General features: G+C 42.7%; 1 protein-coding gene across 14 annotated transcripts in view; it reads right to left on the bottom strand.

Moving 5' to 3' along the window:
* Window positions 1-17,297, bottom strand: part of LOC110977798 (mutS protein homolog 5-like) — a 101,097-nt gene that overhangs the window by 24,881 nt on the left and 58,919 nt on the right. For 13 of the 14 annotated variants that reach the window (XM_087144047.1, XM_087144048.1, XM_087144049.1 and 10 more), the window contains 17 exons: window positions 10,133-10,242; window positions 9,359-9,480; window positions 8,774-8,819; window positions 7,683-7,821; window positions 7,200-7,262; window positions 6,651-6,722; window positions 5,820-5,876; window positions 5,026-5,098; window positions 4,448-4,557; window positions 4,061-4,141; window positions 3,593-3,638; window positions 2,974-3,015; window positions 2,710-2,806; window positions 2,263-2,479; window positions 1,451-1,600; window positions 710-928; window positions 216-353 (listed from right to left, as the gene is read on the bottom strand). In XM_087144047.1, coding sequence (XP_087000173.1) covers window positions 216-353; window positions 710-928; window positions 1,451-1,600; window positions 2,263-2,479; window positions 2,710-2,806; window positions 2,974-3,015; window positions 3,593-3,638; window positions 4,061-4,141; window positions 4,448-4,557; window positions 5,026-5,098; window positions 5,820-5,876; window positions 6,651-6,722; window positions 7,200-7,262; window positions 7,683-7,821; window positions 8,774-8,819; window positions 9,359-9,480; window positions 10,133-10,242 — 1,782 coding nt within the window. The remainder of the gene's footprint in view (window positions 1-215; window positions 354-709; window positions 929-1,450; window positions 1,601-2,262; window positions 2,480-2,709; window positions 2,807-2,973; window positions 3,016-3,592; window positions 3,639-4,060; window positions 4,142-4,447; window positions 4,558-5,025; window positions 5,099-5,819; window positions 5,877-6,650; window positions 6,723-7,199; window positions 7,263-7,682; window positions 7,822-8,773; window positions 8,820-9,358; window positions 9,481-10,132; window positions 10,243-17,297) is intronic. The other variant, XM_087144051.1, reaches the window with a different exon arrangement.

Genomic DNA, 17,297 nt, shown 5'->3' with positions numbered 1-17,297 from the left:
TGGGTTTTCAGTCCCTGCCTAACTCAGTGGGATTCCCCTGGAATACTCTTTCTCTAGAACTGAACCTTTTTTTCATTGTTTTCATAATTATCACTTCATCCTGTAATTGGCAATTAACATAATATATAACATATATAATATAAATAAATAAAGTAAGAAACAGTTATGTCTTCTTCTCGATTTAGCTCATTGGTCAGGTCAATGGTTTGACTTACCCGGTTGCCTCGCTTCAACAGCTCGTCTGGTAAGCCAGCCTGGGCCGATATGTGACTAGCATAGCTAAGCTCAGTGTGGCCTTCGATTAGCTGGTACAAGAATACCATCTCATCTCCACTGTGTAGAACCTCCATGGTCTACGATGAGCAACGAGAAACACAAATCAATGAACATCACTGATATTCAGTCTTGTACCATAATGAACTTGGAACAAAACTCACATCTCTACACTTTATATTGTGAACACGGGGCCTGTTTGTTTCACATGGATCTGGATCTTGATCAGTGATCCTAACGTTGGTTCCTACCATCCATTAGGCGGGTTTGGGTGTCCGTAAACCAATATGTGTTACTGCTCATGTTCCAGATCTGTGTGAAACAAATGCAGCCTTGGGCCATCCATTTACAATTATGGAGTACACTACAGGTCCAGTTCCAAATGCATCATTCACGGCTTGTTCCAGACAACTTCTAGGCATCATTCCTTTCCTACCTGGTAGGTAAGCTCCTGAGACGAAGGCAGCATCTTCTGTTTGATGATGCTATGGAAATGTGAAGAGACCAAGACGTGAGGACAGAGGGTTTCTCTGGCCAGCCAGTGTTTCAGGCAGGCACACAGCAGCGCAACACCGTCAACAGTCTCTGTCCCTTTGCCAAACTCGTCTATGATGACTAGTGAATTCTGTGTGGCATTATTTAGAGCCACTGCCATCTGGAAGACACCAATTCAAGACAAACAATTCCCAAGTGAGATGCAATTTTGAACACAGAATAGACAAACGTCGTCTTGAAAACCATGGACTGATGTTTTACCCAGAACTACAACCCCTCTACAGAGAACAACATGATAGTTTTTAAGAGCAATGTCAGTTCAATATGAATTCATTAATTCCAAAATTTCAGTTTTTCCACAAATAATACATTTGGAATGTCAGGACACTGATTAAATTCTAGATATCAATTAACTGCACAGTCCAAGCCAAAGTTGACAGGACTTCCAAAGGCCAGGTAAAATTAAGTTCTTCGAAAACAGAACTAAGTTGAGCCTGAGCCCTTGCCAGAATTGCTTTGATTTTTTTACAAGAGTCAAGACATAAAAATCATACGCTGCTAGACTCCGAAGTGAGTCTAACATCTAAATACCTGATTTAAAAGGTTGCTTCCTAATAATATTCATCTTCACAAAACAATTTTGTGGGGCCTCATCACAAAATGTCACTGATCAATATCTGACCTGGTTGATATCGATCATGAACGTTGAGAGTCCGACGGACACAGACTCCAGTGTGTGTACTCTGGTGTAGATACCGTCCAGCATGCCAATGGTGGCACCCTCGGCTGGCACAAAACTGCCAATGTGACTCATAAAAGCAATCAAGCCAACCTAATCATTGGTAACAAGAATGAAAGGCCGGTGAAAAGACATTTAGGTATGTTTCCATCAAGTTCCAATAAAACGTAATTGACACTGACTGTTGATCTTGGAATCTTACACTCATAGAATGTAAATTTGAATATTAATTTTGCCTTCTCCTGGTCAAATTTCATAATATTGGTACTACACAGTGACAACAATAAAGTAAATTGATATCAGAGGGCACAAGAGTACCCCTGCCTGTGAGTGGCCATGCTCAGGTTTGCTCCTTTGACACACAGGTGCTACAGGACTCTGCCCATCTCAGTTCTAATAATCTAAACTTTTCTATGACAAACACAGTGAAATGAACACCATCAGGTAATTAAAGTGTGCATGGTGCATCACGTGGTTCATCATTCTTACCCCTGCTTCTTGGACTTAGAAAAGCTTTCCTTAAAAACCGTAAAAACATACCGCTGGGGTATCCGACCTTTCCCGCTGTTGGATGCAGCGGGTCAAATCAAACACAGCAACCACCGCGTCCCGAATGAGAGTCATCGAAGGTGACCATTTAAAGCCAGGTGAAGTGAAGCAGTTTGGAACAGGGTGTCTTTCCTCTGGTCACAACTCCACAGGTTGGATTCAAACCCAAGACCCGTTACCAAGTCACCCCACTCCGAAGCACAAACCTGTTTGAGGTAGACACTCTTCCCACTGGCGTTGGGTCCAGTCAGGAATTTCATCTTGCCGTACTTGTCCCCCGAGAAGGTATCGTTGGGCACAAAGGGTGTAACACACAGCTCCTGTAGTGGGTGTCGGCCCCCGGAGATGTGAATGATATTGTCCTCCGTCAGATCTGGCCGGATGTAGTTCTGATCTCTGGCTGCAGCTGCCAAGGATAGCAGGCTGGAAACAGACGAGGGCGGGAGTAAACAATCAGTAGGAGTATGAATGGCTCAGGTCAACTTGGCCAAGTTCTACATTTCAGCTTTGTCTCCAGCTCAACTCCATTCCGAGTTCCAGAACTACTCCTCATATGATCCCTGAATCCAGGGAAAATCCTCACTTATGTTAAATTTGACACATATTCTGTTGTTTTTGGCCTTGGGAGTAGATTCAATAGCTCAAAAACTTACCAGTCCAGCTCTGCAGCATACTGCATGACGGTGAAGAGCACCTGGGATCTCTCCAGAATGGAATTCTGCAGCTTGTGCATGATCTGGGTTTCTAGATCTGCCATGAAAAACAGAATGTAACTGAAAAGTGAAAGAACCTTGGATCGTTGTGGAAGAGAGCTCTGCAATATGTGCATAACCTGGGGGCTTTCAACCTGCAGAAAGATACAGAATATGAACAGAAAGCACAACGCTGGATGGTTCCGATTTCATACCTGTTCTTACCTGTTATTTCACACTGTGTGTCCCCAAGCTTCACATCCAGTGCTGAAAAACCAAAACAGGTCAACGGAAGTTTCTGTGAGTTTTAAATCCAAACTCAAACCTTGAGGAATGTTTTGTTACTTTCGTGGCACCAACGGTGTCTGGTAATAATGTGGATCATTTTGAGCACTGCTTTCTCCAAGACATGATGTGCTAGATCAGTTCAACATAACACTAGCCAATACTAGTGCAAACAAACACCGTACTTTCACATCAGGTTTCTCGTTGATGTGCGCTTTCAAATGTAGCCAAGGTGAAGAAAATAACAATAATTAATGCCCCAGTAGATCATCCATCTCAGGCAACTATAAAATACACCATATGCATATATTCTGTGGGCTCACATTGTTCCCGTCCATGGAATTGCTGACCCAGGGTCAAGTCTATCCAATGGGAGCAAAAGGAAAATTAAGGGTGACCGGGTCGCTTCGATAGGGCAGTTGACATGAAGGAAATGAAAAAAAGAACAATAATGTCTAGATGCAGAGTCGCAGTCAAGAGTTCCATATCAGCAAGCCTTTATTTGTGATTGTCATAAACCCATAAATAAAAACGATAGAGTTTTATAAATCACTTGTACCTTTTGTCCTGGCACTCTTGTAGTGAACCATGTTATTTGAGAGGAACTACAATAAAGTCAATGAAAACACAAACGATAGCCATTAGCATCATCAATCCCTATCACCACAGCATTTTTGGCGCATGCCAAAAAAGAGTAATGTAGAAACAGGGGAGCCAGCTTGATATGGTGGCTCTTTCCTCACCTTCCACCTCTGCGATCCGGGTTCGATTCCCACCTACGTCAGCATGTGGACTGGGTTTTCAGTCCCTGCCTGATTCTGTGGGTTTTCCCTGGAATACTTATCCGGGGTTTTCCTCCCACCTCTAAAACCAAACGTTTCTTCGTTGTCTGTTTAATTTAATTGTCACTTTATCCTGTAATTGGCGCTAAATGCGCTGTTGGATGACCAGAATATAACAAAAGAAATAAATAAATCCAAGATTTATACATGTTCATAATTATTTGAGAATGTGCAGAACATCTCACCACAAACTCAAGGCCAGGTATGTTGAAATCCTTCTCCTTCTGCATACGAGGTGTGCATGGAATTGCCAGAAGATACCCCAACTGCAAGGGAAAAAAATGGATAAACTAAAGTAGTTTATAAAGAAAACAACCAACTTTTGCTTTAAAGATTTCCAACTCTATCTTAGATCAGACAGGCAAATTCAACATTTATGAAGATTAATCAGTATTTTCAATATTGGTGCATTGTACACCCAGTGAGCTGGCATTAAAGAGGGATGTAGTAGACTCAAGCACTCCTGCAGTTTGAAGGAGGACGTAAACAGCCTTGAATGGGGATGCGGGAGGGGGGGCTATGTGATGAGTGTCTAGGGGCCGTAACCAGATCCTTGGCTGCGTCTCATTCACCTGTGGGAGGTAGATGACGTTGCACTCTTCTACATCCCTGCTGAGTCTGTTCAGCTCATCCCTGGCCACCTGAGTCATTAGATCTGGCAGGCCGTTGTAGGTGCGCTTCCCTGCGATATCAAATCAAAGGATGAGAGGTGGCCTTATCAACTTGCAGCCGAAACTACCCGTCATTTAAAGGCCCCAATTTTCTGAAGCTGCTCAGCATCAGCAGAGAAACTCCTCAACAAATTTACATATGTAACTCCCTCTTTCATGACTAGACTCCTGCAGTTCACTCCTCCATCACGTCTTTAAATCTTGCCAGCAAGTAAGCAAGAAGTCAGACAGCAAGGTGGTAATGGACTGTCAAGAAATAAGGCCAAGCAATTCATTAGAGCAGAAAATCACTCCCAGTCTGAATGCTTGTGCATCGTGAGGCTCTCTTGGTAACTTTCCGGCATGTTCACCAAGCAGTCATTCCACATCCTTTACAGATGTTTCTGTCAGGACATTTGACAAACAGCCAATTCTATGTACTGGTCTAAGAGGTAGTGAGTTATTTCTGGTGAGGCATAAAGTGTGTAAGAAGAACTCACTGTGATCCAAATCAGCGTCTACATTTGCTTTGACGACGAAGCGATTCTGGGCAGTCGATTCATCAAAATCTACCTAGAGTCACAGAAAGGACAGTCGAAACCAGTGTAACCTTTCTAGCACTTTAGATACCATGAGCTTGAATTCTGTACAAAGAAAATTCAGTAACCTGTTCAAGTCCTGAATGGGGAACAATCAAGTCTAAGCCTATTAATTGGTCACTGAATCTAGTAACTGGAAATAAAACTTGGTGTGACATTGGTCTGGCAGGTGGGATGGTGTGTGGGAGGGGTGTTTTGGGTGCAGGTAGTTATCAGCCTGTGTCAGCCTCACACCTGGGTGGGGGACAGGGGGAGATGAAAGACCCACTAGTGTGGGGCTTTGGACAGGTGACCTGTCGGATTGGGTCAGGCTGCACCCAACGGCGACAAAAACTCCTGTGCTGGCACTCTGTATTGCTTAAGGAAATTTAAGGGCAATTTTAGTAACACAGAAAAAGTTGGTACTTTTAATGCTCACGACATTTATAGGAAGGGGCAAAAGTGTAGTGGAGATTTACTTTTAAGGAAATTCTGGGCTCTTCCCAAATGAGCTGAGAGCGGGGACTGGTTTATGAGGAGTTGGGGTGAGGGGATGACAGTGGCAGATGTAGGGGCAGGTTAAATTGCACTTTGAAAAAACTAGCATTTGTGTGTTAAATACACTGAAGCAGAATAACTGACTGTGATACACCGGTACCCATCCTTATTAATTCCGGTCTAAAACGTGAAGTCATGAAATAATTATAGGTACTTACAATCCTGTTGATGATACTGGCAATGTAATGCAGATCTTCAGTAAAGCCTCTTGCAATCTGAAAATGTTATCAATAACCATTGTTTGTCCAAATTATCAGCCTTGTTTTTTGGTTTAAATTAATCAACTTCAAAATTGACAGACTTGAATATGTCATATACTATTACTAGTGGACGAGCAAAATGCAACGTTATGTGCATTAGTACGCTGACAATGTGAACAACCTTTTTACCAAAATCAGACAAAACAAAAGCTCAATAAAAATGATCTGCTTAATAAAGCAGTCTACTTGTCATTATAATAGCATATTTAAGTTAAGATAATAATAATGATAATGATTTGTGAATGCGCACACATCCGCAGCAAACTTTTGAGACAAACAAATCATGGAAAGTAATACAAACAATCAAAATGAGTCCTTGCAACCTTGTGTCGTTAGAAGGGTTTTGAGAAATGATTTAAATTTTGAAGTACAAGGGCAAGATCTAAGGTGAAGCGGTAGGGAGTTCCAGATGTGTGGAGCTGCCACAGAAAAAGACCTGTCACCCCAGGAGTGCTGAGACTTACGAGTAGATAGCTTTTTGACGTTACAGTCAATGTTTATTTCATTCCTCAGAAATACATTTCAGTACATGTAATACGGGCGATTCACAATAGTGCGCCACCAAGAGTTTGCAACGCGTTGGCTAATCATACCGTGCGAAATTTGTCGACCCTTTCCAAACGCGCATTGGGTCGACAAATTTCGCGCATTGTGATTGGGCAACGTGTTGCAAACTCTTGGTGGCGCACTTCTGAGACACGGCCGTATTGGGAAAAGGCCAGCATGTACCTTCTTGAATATCTCAATGTCAGCTCGCTGTGCCCGGCAAATATCTCCAATGTTGATGGCACTGTAGGCAGTCTGAGACAAATCAAAATAGTACAGATTGATAGGAATACGAGATATTACCGAGGGGAGGCTACAAGGTCACTGCTGCAATGGACTGAATGTTGTGGCTGTGGCTATAATTAACATGGGTGCCATTAAGCTCCTGTAATGGCTTGCAACCACTTCCCATTGACCTGTGTGCTAGTTGCAGCTACAACCAGCTGGTCTGGACAGACCCAGACTCAAGCCCATTTTTTTCACAAGAATGCTTGTGTTTGTGCTCATTCTGTTGGAAATCAGTCACATGCACTCTGCCATTTGCTATTTTTACTCATACTGCTGAAATCTGGTCACAAGCACACTGCCATTTGTGCTCATTCCACTGCAAGCTGGTCACGAGCACTAGGCCATTTGTGCTCATTCTGATAAACACTATACATATGAAATGATAACGTGCTAGACTGAACTAAACTTTATTAAACCATAACATGGCTGTTATGATATTCTAACCTTGTACAGAGCCTGCCAATCATTCACTGATGCCTGGGCTTGCCTCATCTGCTTCAAAATCCTCTGCAGTTACAAAAAACCATGATGATGCAGATCAAACTGACTAGAACAAATGGCCGACACTGAAATTTGTGCAGCATAATCATTCCTCAGTAATTTGATATAAATATAAATTATCATTTTTAAACTGAACAGAGATATTATAAATGGGGCGTATTTTAAGGAGCTGTTAGACAGGGTACGAAAATTCAGCAAGATACTTAAAAAACAAGGTATCAGCCAAAAGTGACAAGTTTTTATTTTGCACAAAAACCTGTGTTTCGAAGTTTGATCCACAGTTTCACAATCTTGGAGAGTAGTTCTTATTGTGTTGGAGTTCTTGTCACAGTGTGTCTGTGCTTGGGGGAGCCAGAGAAAAAGTTCTGGTCTGCAGTGGTCTCTTAAAATGACATTCATCACGTAGGCCCCTGATGGCAGACTTACGGCAACATTCTTGACGTGCTTCAGGTATTCCTGCAGGGAGGTTGTGACCTCGATGTTGGCCGACGCCATGAAGAACGCAACAGCATCCTGCCTCTGGTTCAGAAGAGCTAGGTCGCAGGACGGCCGCATGAACCAAACCCTACACAAAGATGAGATGTGTCTGGTTATTATCAGTGCTACACAGCAGGGATAAACAAAATAAGAGTGAGCAAAACTCCCTCAGACACCTGTTATACACAAACCTGTTCAACGGTGTATACACAGAATGTGCAGAACTAAAACAATCGGCACCTCATCTGATGTTCACTCTCTGACAGCCTTCACTATACTGACAGACTCGAGTGGACACCCACTGCCTCACGCCCCAGGCCCAACGCACATACTGGTATTTTGCAACCAGTGCAACAGGCCTCAATGAGCTAATCCTCTGCACAGAATCCCCAGCCAACCTATATAAACTATTCTCCAGCCACAATCCTGCATTCTCCTGAGGACAGAGCAAGCTGTTTGAAACGTCGAGTCCCCCCTCCCCCCCGGTTCTTTTCAGAGCCCCACCTGCTCACGGAAGAGATAGATCACATGGTGTCTCCACAAACCACATCACTATTGCTATCTTCACCTTGCAAACCTTCAAATCTTACTTAAAACAACCTAAAGCCACAAGAAATTCAAATGAAAATCAAAACTTTCATAAAAACTCAAAAGTTGAACCCTGAAAGTCTAAAAGTATTTTCCAAACAAAGAAAGAAATTGAATCAGCGACTAAAAGAAATTAAAAAAATGGTCAACATGAATTAAGGTTGCAGGTTGTTTTAAAAAAACTGAAGTCAAAGTGAAAGCGGTTGAGAAAAGCAACAAATAATCATAACTAGTGAGAACTTTGTACAATTTGTACAACTTTGAACAATTAAACTAAACACGGCACTTTATTATATCAAAAATATTAACAAGAAAATATTAGCATTACATGTGTATTTCCTCATCAGATAACAAAACACTGTGTTGAAAATTTTAATAGGAGAAACAAATTTACAACAAAATAACCGGAACTTCTTTGGCAAACTCTTCAACTTGTTGAACTTTATCCCTACCTCATAAGCCTACTGCCTACAACCGACTTGGTCTTATTCAAGATACCTACAATATAGGATATAACGAAGTTGGATGAAAATACTGGGATTGGATACTCTGTTAGTGTTATGCCGTCTGGCTGTTAGCAGGCTTAACAGGTGTCAAGTATCAGCTAGCAAGAATCTTTGTGTTTGCATTTCTCCTTTACTGTGTTTCAAAACAAGTTTCAAACACATTTAAAACAATGCAGCATAAACTCAAACATAAAGTTTCACCGAGTGGCAAGGTTTAATCTATGTGGAAGAACATCATGTGGGGTCTTTACTCTAGACTGCGAATGTGTTCCTGCTTAAGAAAGAATGTTTATGGTCACCCAAGTTATTTTTATGGGTCACTTCTTTGGAAGACAAGGACCAGATTTCTAGTTTATTTCCATTTGACCCTAACTGTGCTTAAAAACGACCAAGATTTCATGACATTAAAATTTCATCTCGAGGGTTCAGGCTACTGGAGTTATGGCCAGAAATCCAAGACAGAAACTAAGACATCCCTTAAGGACTACCACCAGCAGTGAGAACCCTTGACGTGAAGGAAAAGATACTCACCAAAGAGACTCAACCCCTCCTTGGCCCCACTGCCCCCAGACTTGTAGGCTGAGGGATGCCGTTCCTTCTGGAAGATCTGCAGAGCGCTGTAGGTATTCTCATCCACTGATACCATGCGCTCCCTGCAGTGACCAGGATGAGGAGGACAGCGGGTCATGAACTGGATTAGGCAAATATCTCGTGCTTGAAGCACGAGGCAAAACTCTGGGAGGAGCAGGGTTTTAAAGATTAAGTTCATTGCTTGAATCGTTGAGCTCCCACATTATTAACGCATAACTTAATTAGTGAGTCAATGATCAATTCTGACCAAACTGTGAGCAGTTGTTGAGTCCTTCTCCCAAAGTCTCCAATTGTCAAAGCATTGGTTGACCGGGTACCTTATGTGTTTGTGCATGAGGCTTGGTTTAGGTATGTCAGAAAATAATTGCAAGCAAAAAAGTATAGACTCCAACTCCAGTCAATATCTGTCTGCAAAAGCATATACGGGAGTTTGACCGTATTTTCTGTCCACAAACTCAGAGTCTTGTTATCCATTATCAAATGCTAACACATCCAGATCATGTTTGTTTTTTCAGGCTTTATTCCTACAATACCTTCTTCGTTTTGTATAACGATCATCTCAAAAAATGAAGAAGATGGAGAAGCACCATGATATAAAGTTTGCGAGCTGGTGTGGTGCTGAAAGAGGACAAAAAACTTTGATTGGTTTTGGACTAGAGCACTAAAATTCAACCGGTGAAGGTGATGAAGAAAGTGCAACATGCTTTCTCTTACAATGAGAACATCCTAAGAGAGAGGACGGGTACACGTACGTCGTAGCCTTCCAACTCCACTCCCACTCGCTTCTTCTCCAGGTACTTCAATAAGCCGCCCACAGCACGCACCTGGATGGTGAGACAATAGCCCTTAGGCTGTGCCTGAGTCAAGTGGTTGCAGGTAGGAGTAACACCTGTGTCTATGGATAGTTCTGTAGCTACATGTACAGCTGCCAACCATTGCTTTCCATAAGCTCAAGTGCTATTGTCAGCCGCAGCCGTAACATTCAAGCCATGTACAAATTACCTGGCTATGGCTGGAACAGCACATGAACCTACATGTATGGGAAATGCATGGAGTCAGGAGCTGGCAGCTTCCACAGGTGTGTGTCTTAATTCTAGCCAAAGTCAAGTGAATCTGACAAGGCCTCAGACACCCTAATTCTGTAAGATTTACAATTTATTCATTGCTGCATTCCAGGACAAGACAGTGTACCCCAGGAGTGGTGGACTGCAGTCAGGTAGCCCAGTTGTTTAATAAACACTGTAACCTAACATGATACTCATCTTTTTTGGGTGCCAAAAGTTCCTGCTTGAACTAATTTGTGCCGTTACAGAAAGGGATTGGACCAATGCACTAAAACTGATGTGAGGAGAATATTGGCCTGGAATGCATGTGGCGGCCATCTTGGAGGGCACTATGAAAATCGCTGCGAAGTATCCTGCTTTGAGACACAGGTGTTAATATCTTTTGATAAAATCTTCCTTCCTCTGAAACTAACTTTAGACCAGTGAGACAGTGGCCCTCCAAAGATGACCGCCATCTAACAGTAAAAAAGAAGACAAAGTCAAGAGAACAATGCCAGCAAATTTCTGAAATCTTTGCAAGTCAAAATGGTTGGCATCGATGAGCTTGTTAACCCCACTTGACAGGCTGGACAGCATTACTCAGATCAGGAGCACGTACAGACTGTTACTCAATATTTTGATTATGACAAGCTTTGATATTTCATGATTCATATCAAGGAAGAGGTCTTTATGACAAACACACCTGACAAATGTTACAGAAGAGTACAGAAAAAAAAAAAAGAAAGACGCGGGCAGGAAATTGCATGAATTTCTCTGAGGGGATAAAGTGCTCAAGTTTTTACACGATGAACACGTGTTGTGATTGAGAGCCCGATTCAGGGTGGTTACCATTCAATATCCCCAACGCAGGATCTGCGGTGGTTCAGCTTACAGCGCTGAATCGGGGTTAAACTGCAAAGTTAGCACAGGGCAGACATCTGAAGGAGTCAAGTGTCCAAATTTGTGGCATTCGATAGCAGCTTGTGGCTCAGTTATCCAAACGCCGGAGTATTATATTCCGCTGACAAAATGGTAAATGCCAGATGGCTCATTGGAACTCACTTTGAAAGATCTTACATTGGTTTCTTTTTTGGGGGGAGGGTTTAGGAGATTCTGATTTTAATTATGTGCCTCTCCATTTTTGTGACTGCCTTGTCCATGCCAAGGAAAAATGACACAGCACATTGTGGTGAGATAAATTTGATTGGTTTTTTGCAGATTAAGACTGACATCAAGGCTCAGTGGGTTTAAGGCATAACTTACGACAGGTACATGTAGGGTCCTAAGTCAAGTCTGGCCTGGTTCCAGGTGAGGGGGAAGGAGAGAGGCAGTACTAGTGGGATGGGGAGGAGGGTGCCAGACCCCAAGCTTTATCTCAAATAGGGAAAGTCCAGCTCAGTGCAATTGTTTTCATCAACATGAACAGCACGGTATCTCACAGAAAGCCACAACTTAGAGATTTCTCATTCGGTTCCCATAGCAAATGTTGGAAAATGGTTCTGGAGCCCGAGATTCATCAGAAAAGGGCATAATGCTCGAATCAAGAGCACCCTGTACACGAGCTAATTTCCAATTTTCGGACTCAAGAAGACCTCATGCTCTTCTGTTTTTGCCATCGCTGCATTGGATTTGAGTTAATGAATCTAAAACTTACAGTGAAAGAGTCTGAACATCATAAATATTTTGGAGCTGCTGAGTGTAAGTACAGTGTACATAAATCTGCTAAGCAGAAGAAATATTCCTTTGCACGAACTAGTAAGGAGGAAAAACGGTATGCCATGAGTAACAAGAGGGAAAGGCTCTCAATTTCTGACTTACCAAATTATCTCAGCAATTTTTTGGTTTAATGCATGTGTAGCTACACAAGATTGGCCACAAACACATCATCTTGGCTTGCACTGTTTCACTTGCCTAAAGTCTGTCTTTCGTCTTGCATGCATTCCTGATGCACGTCCACAACAATGTATGACACACCTTTCAAGTGCAATTCAACACTTGAAGCACGCCCCCCAACACCCACATGTAAGCTTCTCGCTCATAATCACTTCTGATTTCAGAGCATGGTTCTACATTTCAAACCAAGGCCACCTCGTATATCATATGTCCCATGCACAGTGAACTGAAAATCCAAGCTTCTTTCTCACAATTCCTGCCAAGTGACTGCACTCTGAAAAAAAAAAAAAATAGGTTCAACTCCAAGGTTCCAATGCATTTTTCACCCCTCCCCCATCCCTCCCTTCGACCCCCTGACCCCTCCTCAATCATTTCGTTACCTCGATGGCAAGCCTTCCATGGTGGCAGTATCTTCTGAAGTGTCTGCATACTAATTTAATAACTAATCTTTGGGGACGCTTCCCGATCCATGGCGTGCAAGCACAGGCGTCTGCGCACCCAACCCGACCCATCCAAGCCGTGTGGCAATCCTTGACGTTGACTTTAGAAAGCCTGCTCCAAATTTCCAACTTCCTTTGGCCAAGTGCAGCAGTTGTCCCGACTGACTTCATTGGCTCGCTCCCTCTCTCTCTCTCTCTCTCTCTTGGCTTTAGGTCTAGGCCATTTTGGCACATGGTGAAAAGTACCAACTGGCTGGGTTACATGAGTAATGCCAGGTGTGGCTAGAGCAGGGGAGAAACGTTTTCGCAAGTCTCTGGTTGGGGACCAAAAGACTTTGGGCTGACTCACTCGGCCGCATGAGCGTCAAGTTGTGATTGATGACCCAGCATGAAGGCAGCTCCCGTCATGTAACCTCCATAGTGGCTGGAAATGTTTTCAACTTCTGTGCTGATTTGCACTGACGTGCAGCAAATAATACAGCCCGACACTGCTCCAAGTGCCCACATGCTGAAAAGAAAAACCTTTCTGAAACTTTTCACTGTCCTGTTATCAAAAAATGTCCTGAGAGTATTGCTACGACCAATGCCTCCAAGATAACTTCTTATTTATTCTATTTTACATTCAACAAATATGTCCGTGTTTCAGAAAATGTTTCCCAAATGCACAGAAAGATCCCCACAAACACCAACGTTTCACCCTTCAAACATACAATTACCAGGTCTTACTGACAGAGCTTTGACACATCTAACAAGAAAGAACCAGCTGGACACCTCTGTCGATGGCTCGACTTTGAGTCTGCTGTGATTTACTCCAGCCTTCTGCACGACAGTTCCAAGAAATACGAGGAGAAGAGACTGAACCTCGCTTGGCAGACCGACTTCTGGTCCTGAGCCAAACCAACATCGGTTTGTGGTTTTGGGCCGCGAATCTCTTCCCACCTACACAACTACTCACTATCTTTTAGACACGGTCAAGACTTCAACTGCAAACAGGTGTCAAGCTTGGCAAGGGGGACAATCCAACTCTTAGAAAGTTTGTGGCTACACCGTGGATTAGATAGATTCCGCACATGATCTGATACCAGTAATCATATTATCCAGACACACTATCAGCTTTTTGGTTGTCAGGCAATGGCAGCAGTAGAATTCAAAACAGCACTACGGGCATCTGATGCAAATCTGTTACAAACAAATGACACATGCATGATCTGTGATTTATCCTGTTCTATTCCAGTAACAGAAAACGTGTAAGAAGGGACAGCTTGACAATTTTCAAAATGTTTCACACGGAAAGTGAGTAACAAACCCATGCTGTGCATAAGCATACAGAACAGGAGTTGAGTATGCCACAACATACAGGTACAGCGCACGAGCTGGTCTGCATCTATGTACTCGCAAAACCTCCTTGTAAAGAGGAGTTCTGCAAAGAACCGGAGTTCGTATACACGGCATATCACATCATTCACTGAAGGTGACTTCACCACTCAACATGACTAATTTACAAGCCAGCTCCATTCTTTTTTTAAAAGCAAAGCATGACAGATACGTCTGTGACAGTGCAGATCAAGTCTATCCTATGATGCCAGTGGGTGTGCACAAGGACTCCCTCACTGGCGATAAATAGAGAGGCTGAAGGCACAATGGCATGCCATTAGTGCCATGCTCCCAGTGTCAATGCAAATACACCACTGGTATGCACAATTACTCACGTCCACCTTGTGCCAGACACCTGCAAACAAGCCTGCGCATGTGGTGCATTGCCTCGAGGGAGTTAAGGGGATGGAAAGATATGCATGAAACATCCAGCAGACAGATTGTACCAAATGATATACTTGGGACTATTCACCTGGGCTTCTATTAGCTAAAAAGGCATGAGTTCTCTCCCCAGTGGTTATGATTAAGTGAAGGTAGCAATTAGATTTGTGTGCATGGTGGAGAGTACTGTCAAGTCAGTTGTATAACAATTGTGTAATCTATGAAGGGGCACGGGGGGGCTCACAATCTTAAAGGAAGACCTGAACAATTTTTGACATGGCATAGAAACGGTAAACTCTTGATTTATTCTCCTCCACACTCTAACTGAGGAGCAGGAGTTTGTGTCCCTCCCAGTTATGCTGCTGCTGTCTGCCACCCTCAACGACCCCCTTTCCCCCTCCCCCCCAAAGTGATGTATGACAGGTCTTGCTCCAGTATCTTTAACACAAAATATGGTTGCTGGCGATACCTTTCTGGACACAAGGCCCGGGCTGGTTTTAATCAAGGCGACAGCCGGGGAGTGCTGGGGCACGGGACAATCCTAGAACAAGTGGGAACAGGTGGAGTAATTTGTTTCCCCCAGTCAGCAGGAAAGAAAAAAAAGAAGAAAAAAAGAAGAGAGAAAGAGAGAGACAGAGAGAGAGAGGGGAAAAAAAAAACAGAGCCCGATGCCAAGAAGGGGAAACACAGACCAGGGCCGTGGGGATCTCGGGCAAATTGCGATGACTCAGTCTATTCTTTATTGCAACCATATCACAACCCGAGACGAATGACATCGTGGTCAGAACAAAAAGGATTTTTCTTCCCTTGAATCTTTAGTGGGTTTACATTCATGTAACTGTGGATATAGGCCAATTAACTCCACATGTTGACTAATTTTTAACAATTATTGTCATGATTCTTACTTATCATTCTAGATTTATCTCTCATGTCTATTTTGGTTTGACTGTTAGTCTTCATAGTTTTCCTACTACATACTTTTGAAAGCATGAACTGGGCTTTGATAACTACGGTGTATCTATACTTAACTACTGCATCAAACTGAATCCGACACAAACTTATTGCTTTCTCTTTTCTAGAGAAGCAGGAACTACAACTTTGTTGATGAAAAGCGGAGAATGTAATTTTTCTGTCATAGAACAGATATGAAAATGTTATGACATCTCAGTATTTACACTATGTATCAGTGTTCCTAAACCTACAGAAGTAGCCTGGCAGTCTGTCAAGTTTTGCTTGTTACTCACTAGGCTTAAAAAGTGGAGCCGCCAAGCTTTGAAGTCTGGCTGCAAGATTTAAAGTTTGGGATGCTACATAAACATCCGGGAGTACTTCAGCTCACATAGGATGATTTTGCATGTCTCTGGGCCCTGAACTAGACCAAGAGAGGGAGCAATTTTCCCAGCAACGGAGGTCCTGCACATCGCTGGTTCACGAACGACTATGAAATGCAAGCGATGCAGTCGCATCGCTACCAACAAAATGAACACTCCTGACCAATATGGAGTTTTTGAACCAATGAGGGGGTACTCCTTCTCAAAGAGGATTACTGTTCCCAATTCTTATGTTGACCAAGACGTCAAGAAATGCGCTAGATTTGTGGTGGACATTGTGAGTGAGCCACAACCCCCAATGTCAACGTTTTTTGTTGCCTCCACCAAGTATTAAAATTTAAACTTGGCAAACACTATGTGAGTAGGCAATTGGCAAAGTAACCTAGTCTAGTTTCCAGACAGTTCTCACAATCTTGATGAATTTGCTCCACGAAATGCAATGTCACAGAACCAGGAATGTTCAACACAAGACAGCCAACTTATCAAAGTCATGCATTTCATTTTGAATTTTAGCACTATTCTACCGGTACGTGGTCGAGAGAAAAAAGAAAAAGAAAAAAGAACACAGGGTATTGTGTACAGGATGTCGCCATGTTCCTGTGTCGTAATTTATTTGCTATTGGAGTGTCAGTTTCAAATTCTACTTAGTTTGTAGGAATGGGGGGCAGTCATCTAGGTGGAATAATTCTTAGGGACAGAAGGGCTGCTTAGACTAGAATTGAAGGACAATGCCACTTGGATTCTATGTGCAGTGCTCTGTTAATTGGCTGTGGCAGCCCACAAATCATTTTGATTCGCTGTTTTGAAAATGTCACAGGGACAGAAGAAGTGGGGACAGGAGGGGGGGTGCTCCAGAACTTTAAGGACAGGAACCAATTTGCAAAACCAAGATGAGAAACAAAGTTCTTTAAACCCTGCAACGAGAACTCTTTTTTTTTCTTTTATGAACACTCGCTTGTAAGCAAATCCTGCGGACCGATTACTCAGTCGGGACTTTGCACGTCAGACCTGATTCAGATCAAACGTGACTCAAAAAACGTGGGGTTTACAGCCCAATGATTTGGGTTTTGGTAATACATTTAAGTCTGATGAGTCAAGAACTTGATGACTAGCACCGACACTCTTTCGTAGAAGAGACAAAAATAAAGGAAAATGAGACTTCAGTCTCACGGAGGCAATAATTTCAACTATTTTGTTTGAGTTTGCATAAATAAAGAGGAAACTCTCTTTGCTCTGAAGTATCACTCACTTTGGAATCCTGATTGAATTTGAAATTTTGTGGGTGAAAAGCATGAGGGTTCCCATTTTTGCAATATATTCTTTTGAAGGCTATTTGACTCAAAACATGGCTCTGGCGAGGCCTTTAAACGTGGCTTTGGCAACTTACAGTTGATTCTATTTGTTTGGGTCACATTTA

The sequence above is a fragment of the Acanthaster planci genome, linkage group LG12, assembly GCF_054643075.1.
Source record: "Acanthaster planci isolate LZ-2023a linkage group LG12, COTS_SCS, whole genome shotgun sequence".
NCBI classification, from domain to species: domain Eukaryota; kingdom Metazoa; phylum Echinodermata; class Asteroidea; order Valvatida; family Acanthasteridae; genus Acanthaster; species Acanthaster planci.
This window is presented reverse-complemented; position numbering and strand designations above follow the sequence as displayed.